The sequence below is a fragment of the Rana temporaria genome, chromosome 8, assembly GCF_905171775.1.
Source record: "Rana temporaria chromosome 8, aRanTem1.1, whole genome shotgun sequence".
In the NCBI taxonomy this organism is placed as follows: Eukaryota; Metazoa; Chordata; class Amphibia; order Anura; family Ranidae; genus Rana; species Rana temporaria.
Genome location: NC_053496.1, coordinates 46537778 through 46554491, shown reverse-complemented (window position 1 = coordinate 46554491; position 16714 = coordinate 46537778). Strand labels below are relative to the sequence as shown.

General features: G+C 40.7%; 2 protein-coding genes across 5 annotated transcripts in view; one reads left to right on the top strand and one right to left on the bottom strand.

Annotated features, from left to right (window-relative positions):
- LOC120946880 (trypsin-like) overlaps positions 1-5425 on the top strand; it is a 33493-nt gene extending 28068 nt beyond the window's left edge. Inside the window, exons 1-5 of one of the 2 annotated variants that reach the window (XM_040361702.1) lie at positions 1076-1176; positions 1385-1535; positions 2431-2684; positions 4071-4207; positions 5151-5425. In XM_040361702.1, coding sequence (XP_040217636.1) covers positions 1137-1176; positions 1385-1535; positions 2431-2684; positions 4071-4207; positions 5151-5300 — 732 coding nt within the window. In that variant the 5' untranslated portion in view covers positions 1076-1136 and the 3' untranslated portion in view covers positions 5301-5425. Of the gene's footprint in view, positions 1-1075; positions 1177-1384; positions 1536-2430; positions 2685-4070; positions 4208-5150 lie in introns of those variants that run through there. The other variant, XM_040361703.1, reaches the window with a different exon arrangement.
- The window catches only part of LOC120946874 (trypsin-like), a 169936-nt gene that overhangs the window by 127659 nt on the left and 25563 nt on the right, over positions 1-16714 (bottom strand). For 2 of the 3 annotated variants that reach the window (XM_040361686.1, XM_040361684.1), the window contains exons 3-5: positions 16312-16565; positions 14816-14952; positions 13949-14145 (exon numbers count right to left, since the gene is read on the bottom strand). The exons of the other annotated variant lie outside the window; for it this stretch is intronic. In XM_040361686.1, coding sequence (XP_040217620.1) covers positions 13996-14145; positions 14816-14952; positions 16312-16565 — 541 coding nt within the window. In that variant the 3' untranslated portion in view covers positions 13949-13995. Of the gene's footprint in view, positions 1-13948; positions 14146-14815; positions 14953-16311; positions 16566-16714 lie in introns of those variants that run through there. 3 annotated transcript variants of the gene reach the window in all.

Below are 16714 nucleotides of genomic sequence, written 5' to 3'. Positions count from 1 at the left end.
GGGCTCGGGGAGGGGGGGGTGGTACCGTCGGATGTTTTTTCACCTTAATGCATAGGATGCATTAAGGTGAAAAAACATTTACCTTTACAACCCCTTTAACTTCAGACCAGGCAGAAACAAGGTTTGAAAACTTTAACTGAAAAAGCACATATTGTTGGATAGGCCTGACACTTGCTAAGTCAGGCATCAGTAACCGCTCTTTGCAGGCTGGGCCTGCAGACCCCAATGGTGTATTAAGTAAAACATCACTTAACGTATTTATCTGCGTATACCACGCACTTTTTTCCCCTTAAAATCAGGGGGAAATCGTGGGTGCGCGATATACGCCGATCCCCGCTGTCTCTGAGCCGCTAGCCTAGAGCCGAGCTGAGTGTACTGCGCACTTGGCTAGGCTACGCTCGGCTCCGGCCGCAGCCACGTGAGAGGAGCCGAGAGAAACCGAGACAAGCCGAGAGGAGCCGAACACACATGAAATCCGGCTCCTCTCGGCTCGAGTCAAATCCAAAAACGAACACCGGACACGCTGGATGGAGATGGACACCTGGATGGAGGCCACAGATGGACACCTCCAAAGCCGCAGACGGACACGCTGGACGGAGACGACACCTGGATGGAGGCCGCAGATGGACACCTCCAAAGCCGCAGATGGACCCTGCGCAAGGAAGCCGCAGACGGACACCCACAAGGCTGGACGGACCCCGCACAAGGCCGCGGATGGACGCTGGACAAAGCCGCCGATGGACGCAGGGCAAAAATGTAAGTTTTCTTTTTTTTCCTTTTTTACCTTTCTAAGCATAGGGTGCGCGTTATACTCCGGCGCGCGGTATACCCCGATAAATACGGTAATAACTTTATTCTGTGAAAGTTAGAACCATCTTTATATATAATGTTGTCATATTAAAACAATTTGATCTGTTGGCCTTTAAAAAATGACTAACCTTACACATAGTGGAGGTTGCTGATAATGTGAAAAAAAAAAAAAACATGCTGATAAAACTGCGTATACATTAACTTGAACATTTCTTATTGGCACAGCTGGCTAGTTTACAGGTGGGGGGAATGGGATGGGGGTACTGGTAAAACATATAAATATCCACATTATTAGCAACAAATTGTTCACTGGTAAAATCAACAACATGAAATTCCTTCTGATCTGTGTGCTCCTCGGGGCAGCTGGTGAGTATACATTGTGTGTGTGTGTATATATATATATATATATATACATATATGTGTGTGTGTGTGTGTGTGTGTATATGTATATGGTATGTTTATTCATTTTTTAAATATTATGTTTTTTTATTTTTTATTTTTATGTGAAAGAAAACGTAATATATCCCTTTGCGTAGGCTCTCTTTATGTAATCAGCACATGTTGTGTTTTACAGCTGCCTTGGATGATGACAAGATCGTTGGAGGATATACCTGTGGCGCCTACTCTCAGCCCTGGCAGGTATCTCTGAACTCCGGATATCACTTCTGTGGTGGATCCCTCATCAACTCCCTGTGGGTGGTCTCTGCTGCTCACTGCTACAAGGCGTAAGTGCACTTTTTAAGACAGCACTTTTTATTGGAATAGTTACGAGGCATTGAAAAAAGTAGTATCTATTATTCATATCTTTTACCAGCTGGTTGACCAGCAAAATGGCATGTTGAATAAATGGATTGTTGGTTGGATATGGGTTGGGTCAGCAGGAGATCCCTTATTAGTGAAGAACCTATTCATAAATTCAAATTGAACACAAGTTGTTTGGTGCTCCCAATCCCTTGCTAACATATAGCTCCTGTGTAATATCCAAATCAGATATACATAGATAACCATTATTGCAAAAAATATAGTGCTCCTTACAATAATTAAGCTAGACAAATGAAACTATGTAAAAATTACCATACCAAAGTTTCAGCTGTAATGATTACTTTAATCAATAAACCCTTTCTCCAGGTATTGTGTAATATTCTGAATAGATTGGGGATGAGCTAAAAATCCTACCAAGTGTTATTTACTTCCGTGACCCCCTTTGGAAGTGTTTCCCCTCACTTTGTGTCCATGTAATATGGGGTACATTGACAGAAAGCCTTCCCCAATCTACTAGAATGTAATTATGTTTGTGTGACCATTGTAAGCAATTTTTTACCACTTCCTGTCTTGACCATAAGTGAGGATAAATCTTTCCAATAGAAAGAAAGGCCTCTGACAGAGGCTCTATTCCTTCCCTGCTCTATACCAACCACAATCCAATGTTCTCAGTACCCAAATGACTGTACTTCACTCCTGGAACTGAAGGTGAGTGTACCAACCACTACTGGTACATGTTCCATACTAAGCAAACCCACACTGCTGCTCAGTTAGAAACAAATTAACTGGCTTCTATCCAGAATTCTTTTGATTAAGATGCAAATATATACTAATTTCATTGAATTTGTCTCTATACAGGAGCATGCAGGTCAGACTCGGAGAGCACAACATTGCTGTCTCTGAGGGCACCGAGCAGTTCATCAACTCTGCCAAGGTCATCAGAAATGCTGCATACAACTCCAGAACCCTGGACAATGACATCATGTTGGTCAAGCTGGCCTCTCCCGCCACCCTCAACTCCTACGTCAAGAGCGTGCCTCTGCCCGGTGGTTGCGCTGCTGCCGGCACCAACTGTGTGATCTCCGGATGGGGCAATACCCTTAGCAGTGGAAGTAAGTCAACATCACTGTAACATCATCGACTACTGATAATAAATGAGGCTAAGCTTTTCAGGTCAATTTGCCAAGATTAGAAAATGTTAGCAAATACCATAAATCCTAACTCTGGGCAGCAATTGCTTGTTTTGTCAAGGGGTTGGGATAACACAAAATAACGTTCAACCTAATCCAGAGTCCTGAAATCTTCTTCCATGGGGTTATGGCTGTGGTGACCAGCTGTCCAAAGCCTCTCTTCTTGCCAGTTCTCTGGCCAGCCTTGCCACTGCCCCTCTTACTAGGGTAATCATGTACAGTGCAGGACCAACCTAATGACCAGTGGCATGTCATTAGGGAGGCTGATGGAAGGTGTACTCAATCCCATTTTTGCACCAGAGGGAATGGAACCAAACAGGAGGCTGTCCCGGGGTAATGTAGATATTACTCTGGATTATCCTATTCCCTAGAAAAGAAAATTAGCGCTGGATCCTTCATGAGCTGAGAGGGGGCAATTTTAGTTAGGCAGGCCATAGATGAAGCAACACTGGCAGTGTTGATGGAGAAATCCCTCCCTTTGAACTATTGTGTTTTTATGGTGGGGGACTGTCCCTGCCAAGAGAACACAGTGATTATTGCTAGTGGCTACAGACACTGGCAATAATTGCATGCTAACAATTGGACATGCTAGTTGTACCCAAGTCAATGGATGGATCAACTTGGGCACAATCTGCCTGCATTAGACTGCCGGCTTTAGACTTTACTAAAGAAAATCAAAACATAAATACAGTAGAAAATAATAAGAAATGTATTCTGAAATGTCTTTGAAACTCAGAACAAGTGTCCCTATTGGAAGACTTCCCTTTTTCCCATTCTGTCAACCGCTCAAAATGTTGGATTTCTTATCATTTTCAGTTCTGGTGACAATGGTCATCATGGCAAATAAAGAGGGGGGGGGGCATCTTCAGTGAGAACACAGGCAGCAATAAAACCTGAAGAAGATGTTATCCCCCCCACCCACTCCCCTCTATTCCAATTTTTTTGACTGCTTCTTTTTAACTGAAAATAAACACAGATCTCAATAACTGGAAGAGGAGTGGGATGATGGGTCAGCTGTGTATGTGGAATCTCATCTTCTAATAGTTTATAACAATTCAAAAAATAGGCTGTATAAGTAATTTCACAACATAGTTGCAACTAGCAAGTCACCTTGGTAAAGAGCTGCAGAATATCCACAAAAGCACCACCTGAGGGTTGCAAGTGGTAAATATAATAAAATATAATTGGAATTTATTATTTATTATTTATAAAACAAGCTTTTGTCTTTTTTAACACATTTTGTTCTTTCTCCTTCTGTCTTCAGTCAATATTTTATTCACTGCCTTTTTTTGTTGTTTTTAATTGCAGCCAACATGCCTAACCTCCTGCAGTGTGTGAACGCCCCCATCCTGACTTCCGCCCAGTGCAGCAACGCCTACCCCGGAGAGATTACCGGCAACATGATCTGCGTTGGCTACCTGGAGGGAGGCAAGGATTCCTGCCAGGTAATTGCCACAACTTATTTTATTTTGTGTTTAAAGTTGTACTGTTTAAATAAATGTGTTATCTGAAGCTATTAGTAGTTTTCCTAGACTGAGAATGTTGTTTTTTTATTTTTCATATATTAGTTTAAATGTAAAAAATAAATAAAATAAGTTCAATGTATAATTTGTAGTGCAAATATTCTGGAAAGGTTTTGAAAATAGATTAAAGATATTTCTTACCAAGTAAATGTATAGTAAAACAGATCTTCTGTTGCAATATTTCATATTAGTTGGAAAAGCAACTAATAAAGTTAAGGCAATATGAAAAACATATAATCTTAAAGTTTAACTGAACTCAAGAAATATTATGTAATGATTTACTAAAACTAGAAAGTGCAAAATCTGGTGCAACTCTGCAAAAAAACAAAAACAAAAAAAAAATCAATCACCTTCAAGCTGAAGTTATAAGCTGATTGGCTACCATGCACCAGATTTTGCACTCTCCAGTTTTAACAAATCAACCCCAATATATTTTAGTTTACCAGTCCTTAGATATGTTAGCTGCATTATTTTTCTTGTTTTCAGGTTAAGAATGTTTTTTTTAGCAAATATAGGAATTAACTGTTGATCCTGCCAGACATCCAGTGTCAATGACTCTTCCTGTGAAATAAACTGGAAGAAAACACAGTCTTATATTGCTTGTGTAAGCTGCTAATCCCATCACTCCACTTGTAATTGCAAAGGTAGACATGCTTGAAATCCAGCCTTAATGGCTACTATGGCTCCTTCCATAGATACAGTAAAGGTAATGAGTTTTGCCACCCAGGGACAGGAAGGGTGTCATCCCCTGGATTACCAGGTGAAAAAAAAGATAAAGCCTGAAAAAATGAAAACCAACACAACCACTGCATCTAAATACTTATAATTTACCCAAAGTTCTAAAAAATGCGTTTTCTATTTACAGGGTGACTCTGGTGGCCCCGTGGTGTGTAACGGACAGCTCCAGGGTATTGTCTCCTGGGGATACGGCTGTGCCCTGAGGAACTACCCCGGTGTCTACACCAAGGTCTGCAACTACAACTCCTGGATCGCCAGCACTCAGGCTGCCAACTGAACTTTCAACTGAAATACTTATTTAGATCATTCTATTCTCTGCTTCTAGAATACATCAAATGATGTGCTAGGCTCAGACTTTACACCTACATTTTTGTAATGACTGAATAAACATATTTCTTTATATAAAATTGTTTTATATACTGTATTACTACAACTATTGGTTCCCTATTTGCTGCTTGTCTTGGCTACAGAATTTGGGCTGCAAAAAAAAACCCCACAACATATGTGATATCACAGAGATTGTCCTTTGTGATGACCTTAAAGGGAATAATTTATCACCAAGTATATGGAACACTTAGGTATTCAGAGCTGAGCTCCTCCATGCCTCTGATTAGTTTGGTTGCCCTTCTCTGCACTTTCTCCAATTCCCTGATATCCTTTTTGAGAACTGGTACCCAAAACTGAACTGCATATTCCAGATGAGGTCTTACTAATGATTTGTACAGGGGGGAATATTATATCCATCTCTGGATTCTATACCTCTCTACCCCGGTGTCTACACCAAGGTCTGCTACTACAACTTCTGGATCGCCAGCACTCAGGCTGCCAACTGAACTTTTAACTGAAATACTTATTCAGATCAGGGCCCTCTTGGAACACCAGCCTCTCTTGGTTCTCCTCAGGTAGACTTTCCACTAAACACCTTCCTCTCACAGGAACAGATAGCTTAGGACCTCCTCAAATTGGGGACCCAGTCGCATCACTGGGCCCCCGCCGCAGCTCAGTTGCTCCGGGCCAGCATGGTCCCGGAACCAGGAACACCGCGTAGCACGCTCACCCCGGCCCGGAAGGCCATTTCACTAGGGTGCCGTGGTATGGCTACCCCGAAGTCGGGCGCCACACGGGAAGAAGACCCAGGCAAAGCACTTGCGTCCTAAGTTACAGCGGCGTAGCGTAAATGTCCCGGCCTAAGCGCGCCTCATTCAAATTGTGAAGAGGTGGGCGTGTTTTATGCAAATGAATCGTGACCCGACGTGATTGACGTTTTTTACGAACGGCGCATGCGCCGTCCGTGGACATCTCTAAGTGCGCATGCTCCAAATTACGCCGCAAAGACCTATTGGTTTTGACGTGAACGTAAATTACACCCAGCCCCATTCACGGACGACTTACGCAAACGACGTAAAAAATTCTAAATTCGACGCGGGACCGACGTCCATACTTTTTTTTTTTCAATAGATTTTTATTGGTATTTCAATTTTTACATAAATAAGTAAGTACATCATGCAAGTAGTGCTAGCAATGAATAACAACATCGTATGACACAAGAAAAATATGGAATGCACCAAATATAGAACTTTACGTAAGAGCGTCTTCTTATTATTAATTGAGAAATATATAATAGTAAGTCAGTAAATAAGCACAGTAGATTATAACTATCCACAAAATCTGCAATATTTAAATTATTTATCTAAAATTTAAGAAGAGAAGAAGAAAGAAAAAAAATAAAAATCTCACAGAAGAAATTCCTATTCATTTGTGTAATTGAATGACACAGATCTGGACCAGTGTGACCAGTGACCGACGTCCATACTTAACATTGGCTAGGCCAGCTTTTTGTTGGACTAACTTTACGCCTGAAAACGCCTTACGTTAACGGCATATCTTTACTACGACGGGCAAGCGTACGTTCGTGAATAGGCGTATCTCGCTGATTTACGCATTCTAGGCGTAAATCAGCATTTACGCCCCTAGGGGCCGGCCAAAATACACAGCTAAGATACGACGGCGCAGGCCGTCGTATCTTAGCTAGATTTAAGTGTATCTCATTTTGAGAATACACTTAAATATACAACGGCTTAGATTCAGAGTTACGACGGCGTAACTACTGATACGCCGGCTTAACTCTTTCTGAATCTGGCCCTATAACTTTTGCGCAAACCAATCAATATATGCTAATTGCATTTTTTTTTTCCAAAAATATGTAGAATAATACATATCGGCCTAAACTGAGGAAGAAATTTGTTTTTTATATTTTTTGGGGGGATATTTAATAAAGCAAAAAGTTAAAAGTATTGCTTTTTTTTTTCAAAATTGTTTTTTTTTTTATGTATAGCGCAAAAAATAAAAACTGCAGCAGTGATGAAATACCACCAGAAGAAAGCTCTCTTTGTGGGAAAAAAAGAACATCAAATTTGTTTGGGTACAACTTTGCGCGACCGCACAAGTTACAGTTAAAGCGACGCAGTGCCGTATCGCAAAAAAAGGTCTGGTCATTAAGGGGGCAAATCATTCTGAGGCTATTCTCTAAATATCTTTTTTTTTGCCAGTTTTCTATCCATTTACTGTACAAACTGATCTTTCCAAGCCTGTAGACTGGCCTTACACATTAGCTGTGTGTGGGGAACTGTGTCAAAATCCAAGTATACCATGTCCACCGCCACCCCTCTGTCCAAGGTTTTACCTACCTCCTCATAAAAAATAAAACTTTTTTATCCAGCAAAAACTCCATGTATGTGCTCTTTTATTAAACTTTCTAATATCTTCCCGACTATAGAAGTTAAACTAACAGGTCTATAGTTACTTGGTAAAGACTTTGATCCCTGATTAAATATATTTAAATATATTGGCCTTATGTCGATCTAGTGGTACCATTCCAGTCATTAACGAGTTCTTACAAATTAGAAACAATTAGGCAGATTCAGAGAGACTTACGCCGACGTATCAGTAGATACGCCGTCGTAAGTCCGATTGTGCGCCGTCGTATCTTTAAGCGTATTCTGGAAACCAGATACGCTTGAATTTGGCCAAGATACGACCGACGTAAGTCTCCTACGCCATCGTATATTGGGTGCATATTTACGCTGGCCGCAAGGGGCGCTTCCGTTGATTTACGTGTCGAATATGTAAATGAGCTAGATACGACGATTTACCAACGTACTTGCGCCCGTCGCTGTAATCTACGTTGTTTATGTAAGGCGCTTTTCCGGGCTTAAAGTTAAACCACCAAAAAGCTGGTCTAAGTCGTTTAGGGTATAGACGTCGGAAGTGCCGTCAGATTTTAGGTCGTTTACGTAAGTCGTACGTGAATGGGGCTGGGCGTAAGTGACGTTTACATCGTACGCATTGAGCCGTCGTGTCGTAGGAAGTTTTTGAGACGTGATTCTGAGCATGTGCGCGAATGCGCCGTTCGTTCGGCCATGCATTCACATGGGGTCACGCTTCATTATAATACAACACGCCCACTGCCTTGCTACTTTGAATTACGTGGGCTTACGCCGGCCCATTTACGTTACGCCGGCGTACATATGGTTATATTGTAGGCCTTTAATTCTTAGGAATAACTCACTTAAATCTGTCCAAACAAGAGTCTAGTAGACATCTCGGGTATGATAAAGTTTGAAACACAAAATCATAAATTATAATATAATAAATAACTATAAATAATTATAATAAATAATAATGTAATTATAATAAAAATTATTCAATAATGTAATAAAATCAAAAACACTGAAATTTGCTCAGTTGCAGAATTGTCGCTGTCATTACTTTTATTGTTTGATGACAAATTTCCCCACAAATCGCTATCGCTCAATTCTGCAAGTGATTCTAATTTATTATCGCTGTTTTCTAGCTGGTCTAAAAACACTTTTGATGTAAAGGGACACTTTTGGTTGCTATGGACAATCTCCAGTTTGCAGGCAGAAAGAACAGTTTTTATTATATAAAAGTACATGCAGGACACTGGGCAGACCACTAGGGACAAAGGGGGGTGTATTTATTTCATACAGTACTGTAATCTATAAGACTTTTCCCCTGCTTCTCCTCTCGGCCAATTGGGTTTTAGGACCCACTTCCTGATTGACTGGGAGGCGACGCAGGAAGACAATAGTGAATATGAATTTGCTATTATCACACAACTGGGTGGGAGCAGGGCACAGTGCTCTGTGCCCCAAGCCCACCATTTTTTAAGCCAATTAGAGTCCCAGGCTCTAATCATGTGCTTAAAAACAAAACAAAATGAAATGCATGCGCCTACATGTAGATTAGGGGGGTGGAACCCCTGCACCCATTATTTCAAGGGACTCATTAATGACTAGAATGGTACCATTAAATTGACGTAAGGCCAATATATTTAAATGAATTTAAAAACGGATTAAAGTCTTTACTAAGTAACTATAGACCTGTTGGTTTAAATTCTATAGTCAAGAAGATAGATAGATGGAGAGTTTAATAAAAGACCACATAGAGGAATTTTTGCTGGAAAATAATATTTTAAACACTTCACCCCCGGACCATTTGGCTGGTCAAAGACCAGGCCACTTTTTGCGATTCGACACTGCATCGCTTTAACTGACAACTGCGCGGTCATGCACGTGCCTCCCAAACAAAATTGCCATCCTTTTTTTTCCCACAAATAGAGCTTTCTTTTGGTGGTATTTGATCGCCTCTGCAGTTTTTATTTTTTGCGCTATAAAAAAAAATAGAGCGAAAATTTGGAAAAAAAATGCAATACTTTTTTTATTCCTCAGTTTAGGCTGATATGTATTTTCTACATATTTTTGGTAAAAAAAGTCTATTGATTGGTTTGCGCAAAAGTTATAGCCTCTACAAAATAGGGGATTGTTTTATATCATTTTTATTAATATTTTTTTTTTTTTTACTAGTAATGGCGGCGATCAGCGATTTTTATTGTGACTGCAACATTATGTCAGACACATCGGACACTTTTGATACCATTTTGGGACCATTGTCATTTTTACAGCGATCAGTGCTATAAAAATGCACTATTTACAGTACAAATTACACTGGCAGTGAATGGGGTTAACCTGTAGGGGCGCTGAAAGGGTTAAGTGTATCCTAGGGAGCAATTCTAACGGTTAGCGGCGTGGCTACGAGTGACACATCATTGATCGCTGCTCCCGATGAGAGGGAACATACGATCAGTGACATGTCACTAGGAAGAACGGGGAGATGTTTTGTTTACACTGATATCTCCCCGTTCTTCAGCTCTGTGACACGATCGCGGGACACCGGCGCACGCCGAGTCCACGGGTCCCGCGGGCACGTGCGCGACCACACGGCGGCAAATTAAAGGGGACGTACCTGTACGCCCATTTGCCTGTTAAGCAACAGACAGCATGGATTCATGAAAGACAGAAGTTGTCAGACTGACTGATTTCTGTTTTTAAGGAGGCAAGTAAAACCTTGGACAGGGGGGTGGCTGTGGACGTGGTATACTTTAATTTTGCCAAAGCATTTGACACAGTTCTCCACACACGGCTAATGTATAATGTAAAGTCTACAGGCTTGGAAAGATCCGTTTGTCAATGGATAGAAAACTATTTAGTGGTTAAAGTGGTTGTAAACCCAACCACACAACTTGCACCTAAGGGTAAGCCTAGATTAAGACTTACCTAGACAACGGCGCAGGCGCACTGAGCGTGCCGTTTTTCTGAATGGCATAACTTGAAATAATGCGGTATTCCCGCGCATGCGCGTGGATCTGCCGGTCCCGCGCGCATTAGCGGGGGTGACGTCATCGCCGCCCTGGCCAATCACAGTGCCGGAGCGGCGAAAACAGGAAGAATCTGCTAGGGGACATGGCGGCGGCGAACGAGGAGCACTTTGAGGGCTTTGATTTCAGGTAAGTAGCAACATAATGAGCTACAGTAGTATGCTATGCATACTAGCTCATTATTATTTCCCCCGTTTTTAGGGGGGGGGTTACTTCCTCTTTAATGATTGCAGTGGAATAACGTCCTGGTCCTTACATGATGTCTCCAACTTACAAGCTGACCTCAATGTACTGTCTAGTTGGGCAACTATGTAGAAAAAAGGTTTAATGTTGATAAATGTAAAGTTATGCATTTGGGGGCTAAGAATAAGCATGCAGCATACATACTAGGGGCAGTACAACTGGGGGAATCAATGGTGGAGAAGGATCAGGGTGTTAATAGCTGTGGTTTCCAAAGCGAGCAAAGTCCTTTCTTATATTGACCACTTGACCTCCGGAAGATTAACCACCCCCTTTCATTACCAGGCCATTTTTTTATGATATGGCACTGCGTTACTTTAACTGACACTTACATGGTTTATTGACACTGTACCCAAATAATATTATTTTTTTCTCCACAAATTGAGCTTTCTTTTGGTGGCATTTCATCACCTCTGCGGTTTTTATTTTCTGCGCTATAAAGTAAAAAAGACTGACAATTTAGCTTTTTTACTTTCTACTATAAAATAAAAAAACTATAAAATACATCCAATAAAAAAATGTAAAAAATCGAATTTGTTCATCAATTTAGGCCAATATGTATTCTGCTACATATTTTTGGTAAAAAAATAAAAAGTATGAGAATTGTTTTTTTTACTAGTGTTATTATGGAGGATAAATTGGACTAAGGGGCAATCATAGAGTTAATATGTGCCTAGCCTGTGCTTACTCACTGTGTGGGGGAGTTGCTTTTACTAGGGGATGGCAAAGATCTGTGTTCATACATTGCAGAAACACAGGATCAATATCTTCCCTTCTAAACAAACAACAATCTGCCTTGTTTACATAGGCTGATTGTGGTTCTGCATGTATCCTGTGTAATCGGCGGCTGCCAGGGGACATCAAGTCCACAGTACCCGCCACTGGGCTCCCTCTGTGTGTGCACCCCAGACCTAAAAGTGTCAGATCACGTACTAGGTACATGATCTGGCGTAGAGCGACAGTATATTTAAGGTAGGCGGTCATGAAGCAGTTAAAGAGTTCACCCATAAAACAATTTTTCCCCTTAGATGGATGCTAGATGGATGCTCGTTTTGTCTAGGGGAATCGGCTAGTTGTTTTAAAATATGAGCTGTACTTACCGTTTTCGGGATGCATCTTCTCCGTCGCTTCCGGGTATGGGTCTTCGGGACTGGGCGTTCCTTCTTGATTGACAGTCTTTCGAGAGGCTTCCGACGGTCGCATCCATCGCGTCACTAGTAGCCGAAAGAAGCCGAACGTCGGTGCGACTCTATACTGCGCGTGCGCACCGACGTTCGGCTTCTTTCGGAAAATCGTGACGCGATGGATGCGACCGTCGGAAGCCTCTCGGAAGACTGTCAATCCAAATAGGAACGCCCGCTCCCGCAGCCCATACCCGGAAGCGGCGGAGAAGATGCATCTCGTAAACGGTAAGTACAGCTCATATTTTAAAACAACTAGCCGATTCCCCTAGACAAAACGAGCATCCATCTAAGGGGAAAAAGTAATGTTATGTACGGGTGTACGGGTGAACCCCCGCTTTAAGAGAGGTATGGACTCCAGAGAGAGATATTATAATGTTTCCCCTGTACAAATCATAAGTAAGACCTCATCTGTAATATGCAGTTCAGTTTTAGGCACCAGTTTATAAAAGGATATTGAGGAACTGGAGAAAGTGCATAGAAGGGCAACCAAACTGATAAGAGGCATGGAGGAGCTCAGCCATGAAGAAAGATTGCTGGCACCCACTGATCGCTCGGTAGAATGACAGTCTGCTTATATTATCAAGGTAGATTGTCCTTCTGTCAGTACAGGAGTCATGGATCCTGTGTTCCTGTAAAGCAAAAACACCAATCCATGTCTTCCAATAGTAAAAGCACCACCCCCACTACACTGAATCACCAGCAAGGAACACAGTTAACTCTATGATTGCACCTGATGTTAACCCCTTCCCAGCCAGTATCATTAGTACAGTGACAGTGCATATTTTTAGCACTGATCCCTGTAATAATGTCACTGATCCCCAAAAAAGTGTCAAAAGTGTCAGTTAGTTGTCTGATTTGTCCGTGGCAATATTGCAGCCTGGCTACAAGTCACTGATCATCGCCAATACTAGTAAAACTAAATAAATAAATCAAAATATCCCATAGTTTGTAGACGCTATAACTTTTGCACATACCGATCAATAAACACTTAATGGGATTTTTATTTTTATTTTTTGGTTCATAAAGTTTTAGAATTTTTTTACCAAAAATATGTAGCAAAATACATATTGGCCTAAATTAATGAAGAAATTCGATTTTTTTTTTATTTGATGTTTTTATAGCAGAAATTAAAAAAATATAGTTTTTATTTCAAAATTGTCAGTAGTTCTTTGTTTCTAGCGCAAAAAATAAAAACACTGGGGTCATCAAATACCACCAAAACAAAGCTCAATTTGTGGGGGGGAAAAGGACCAACATTTTATTTGTGAACAGCGTTGCATAATCGCGCAATCGTCAGTTAAAATCGTATTGCAAAAAATGGCCTGGTCGTGAAGGGGGGTAAACCTCCTGGAGGTGAACTGAACTACTTAATAACAATAATAAATTACAATTTAGCTCGTGTAACAATTGTATATGCTTTATTATTTTTTTTTAATTGCCTTTTTCCACCATGAACGTAGATCTACTGCCATCAGCCCTCCACCAAATAGCTGTACTTCCACCCCCAATATGCATGGCATTTTGTAAAAATCCTTCTGATGTATAGGGGGGGGGGGGGGGGGTACTAGTGACAGACTGCATGGCATATGTTGTTTTTTTTTTTGCAGCCCAAATTCTGTAGCCAAGATGAGCAGCAAATGGAGAACCAATAGTTGTAGTAATATATAAAATGAACAAAACTATTTTATATAAAGAAATATGTTTATTCGGTCATTACAGAATGTAGGTGTAAAGTCTGAGTCTAGAACATAATTTGATATATTCTAGAAGCAGAGAATAGAATGATCTGAATAAGTATTTCAGTTGGAAGTTCAGTTGGCAGCCTGAGTGCTGGCGATCCAGGAGTTGTAGTTGCAGACCTTGGTGTAGACACCGGGGTAGTTCCTCAGGGCACAGCCGTATCCCCAGGAGACAATACCCTGGAGCTGTCCGTTACACACCACGGGGCCACCAGAGTCACCCTGAAAATAGAAAAATATTTTTTTACAACTTTGGGTAAATGACGGTAAATTATAAGTATTTAGATGCGGTGGCTGTGTTGGTTTTCATTTTTTTTTTTCAGGCTCTATCTTTATTTTTCCACAGGAAAAACGGTTAATTCCTATATTTGCTAAAAAAAAAAAAAAACATTCTTACCCTGAAAATGAGAAAAATAATGAAGCCACCATATCTTAGCACTGGAAAACTAAAAGATATTGGGGTTGATTTACTAAAACTGGACAGTGCAAAATCTGGTTCTTTTTTTTTTGTTTGTTTTTTGCAGAGCTTCCCCAGATTTTCCCTCTCCAGTTTTAGTAAATCATTGCATATTATTTCTAGGGTTCAGTTATACTTTAAGATTCTGTTTTTGTCCATATTGCCTTAACTTTATTAGTTGCTTTTCCAACTAATATAAAATATTACTACAGCAGATCTGTTTTACTATACATTTAGAAATATCTTTATTCTAATTTCAAAACTTCTCCTGAACATTTGGACTATAAATTATACGTTAAAATAAAAAATGTTTTACATAACAAAAAAAAATAATAATAATTCCCAGCCTATAAAAACTACTAGTAGTTTGAGAGAACACATTTATTTGAACAGTACAACTTTATATACAAAATTGAAATAAGTTGTGGCAATTACCTGGCAGGAATCCTTGCCTCCCTCCAGGTAGCCAACGCAGATCATGTTGCCGGTAATCTCTCCGGGGTAGGCGTTGCTGCACTGGGCGGAAGTCAGGATGGGGGCGTTCACACACTGCAGGAGGTTAGGCATGCTGGCTGCAATTTAAAAACAAAATGTAGTGAATAAAATATTGACTGAAGACAGAAGGAGAAAGAACAAACCATGTTAAAAAAAGACAAAAGCTTGCTTTATGCATTGTTAGTCAGTAAAATCTGAAAAAAATCATAATTATTTATTATTATATTTACCACTTGCAGCCAGCATGTGGTGCATTTGTGGATATTCTGCAGCTCTTTACCAAGGTGACTTTCAACTATGTTGTGAATAACTTATACAGCCTAAGTTTTGAATAGTTCTAAAAATTAGAAGATGAGATTACGCATACACAGCTGACCCATCATCCCACCCCTCTTCTAGTTATTGAGATCTGTGTTTATTTTCAATTAAAAATAAGCGGTCAACATTTTTGGGATAGAGGGATGTGGGTGGGCTGATAAACCCTTCTTCAGGTTTTATTGCTGCCTGTGTTCTCACTGAAGACGAACTCCCTTTTTATTTGTCCTGATGACCATTGTCACCAGGATTGAAAATGAAGAAAAATCCAACATTTTGAGCGGTTTTTTTCTACTTTATATATGTTTTGTTTTTCTTTAGTAAAGTCTAAAGCCAGCCATAGATGGTTCAAATCATTTAATCCATCTATGAGTTGGCAGATTGTACCCAAGTGTATCCATCAATTAACTTGGGTACAACTAGTATGTCCAATTGTTAGCATACAAGTATTGCCAGTGTCTGTAGCCACTAGCAATAATCACTGTGTTCTTTTGGCAGGGACATCCCCCCATTCCCCCGTAAAAACACAATAGTTCCAAGGGGGGATTCCCCCATCAAATCTGCCAATGTTGCTTCATCAATGGCCTGCTTAACTAAAATTGCCCCTCTCCAAGCTCATAAAGGATAACCCAGAGTGATATCTATTTTACCCCGGGACAGACTCCTGTTTGGTCCCTCTGGTGCCAAAATGGGATTGGGCCCTCCTTCCAACAGCCTCCCTAATGACATGGTCATTAGGTTGGTCCTGCACTGTACATGATGACCTCAGTAAGAGGGACAGTGACAACAAGGCTGGTCAGAGAACTGGCAAGAAGAGAGGCTTTGGACAACTGGTCACCACACCCATAACCTCATGGAAGGAGATTTCAGGACTCTGGATTAGGTTAAACATTATTTTGTGTTATTCAAAACCCTTGAAAAAACAATTAATTCCTAACTGCCCAGAATTAGGATTTATGGTATTTGTTCCTCAAAGGAATCATTTTGCCTACATTTTCTTTTCAATTCGTTTTTATTAGGTGTTTTAATTTGCCTACATTTTCAATCTTGGCAAATTTACCTGAGAAGCTTAGCCTCATTTATTATCAGTAATATATGATATTACAGTGATGTTGACTTACTTCCACTGCTAAGGGTATTGCCCCATCCGGAGATCACACAGTTGGTGCCGGCAGCAGCGCAACCACCGGGCAGAGGCACGCTCTTGACGTAGGAGTTGAGGGTGGCGGGAGAGGCCAGCTTGACCAACATGATGTCGTTGTCCAGGGTTCTGGAGTTGTATGCAGCATTTCTGATGACCTTGGCAGAGTTGATGAACTGCTCGGTGCCCTCAGAGACAGCGATGTTGTGCTCTCCGAGTCTGACTTGCATGCTCCTGTATAGAGACAAATTCAATGAAATCAGTATATATTTGCATCTTAATTGAAGGAATTCTGGATAGAAGCCAGTTAATTTGTTTCAAACTGAGCAGCAGTGTAGGTTTGCTTAGTATGGAACGTGTACCACTAGTGGTTGGTACATTCA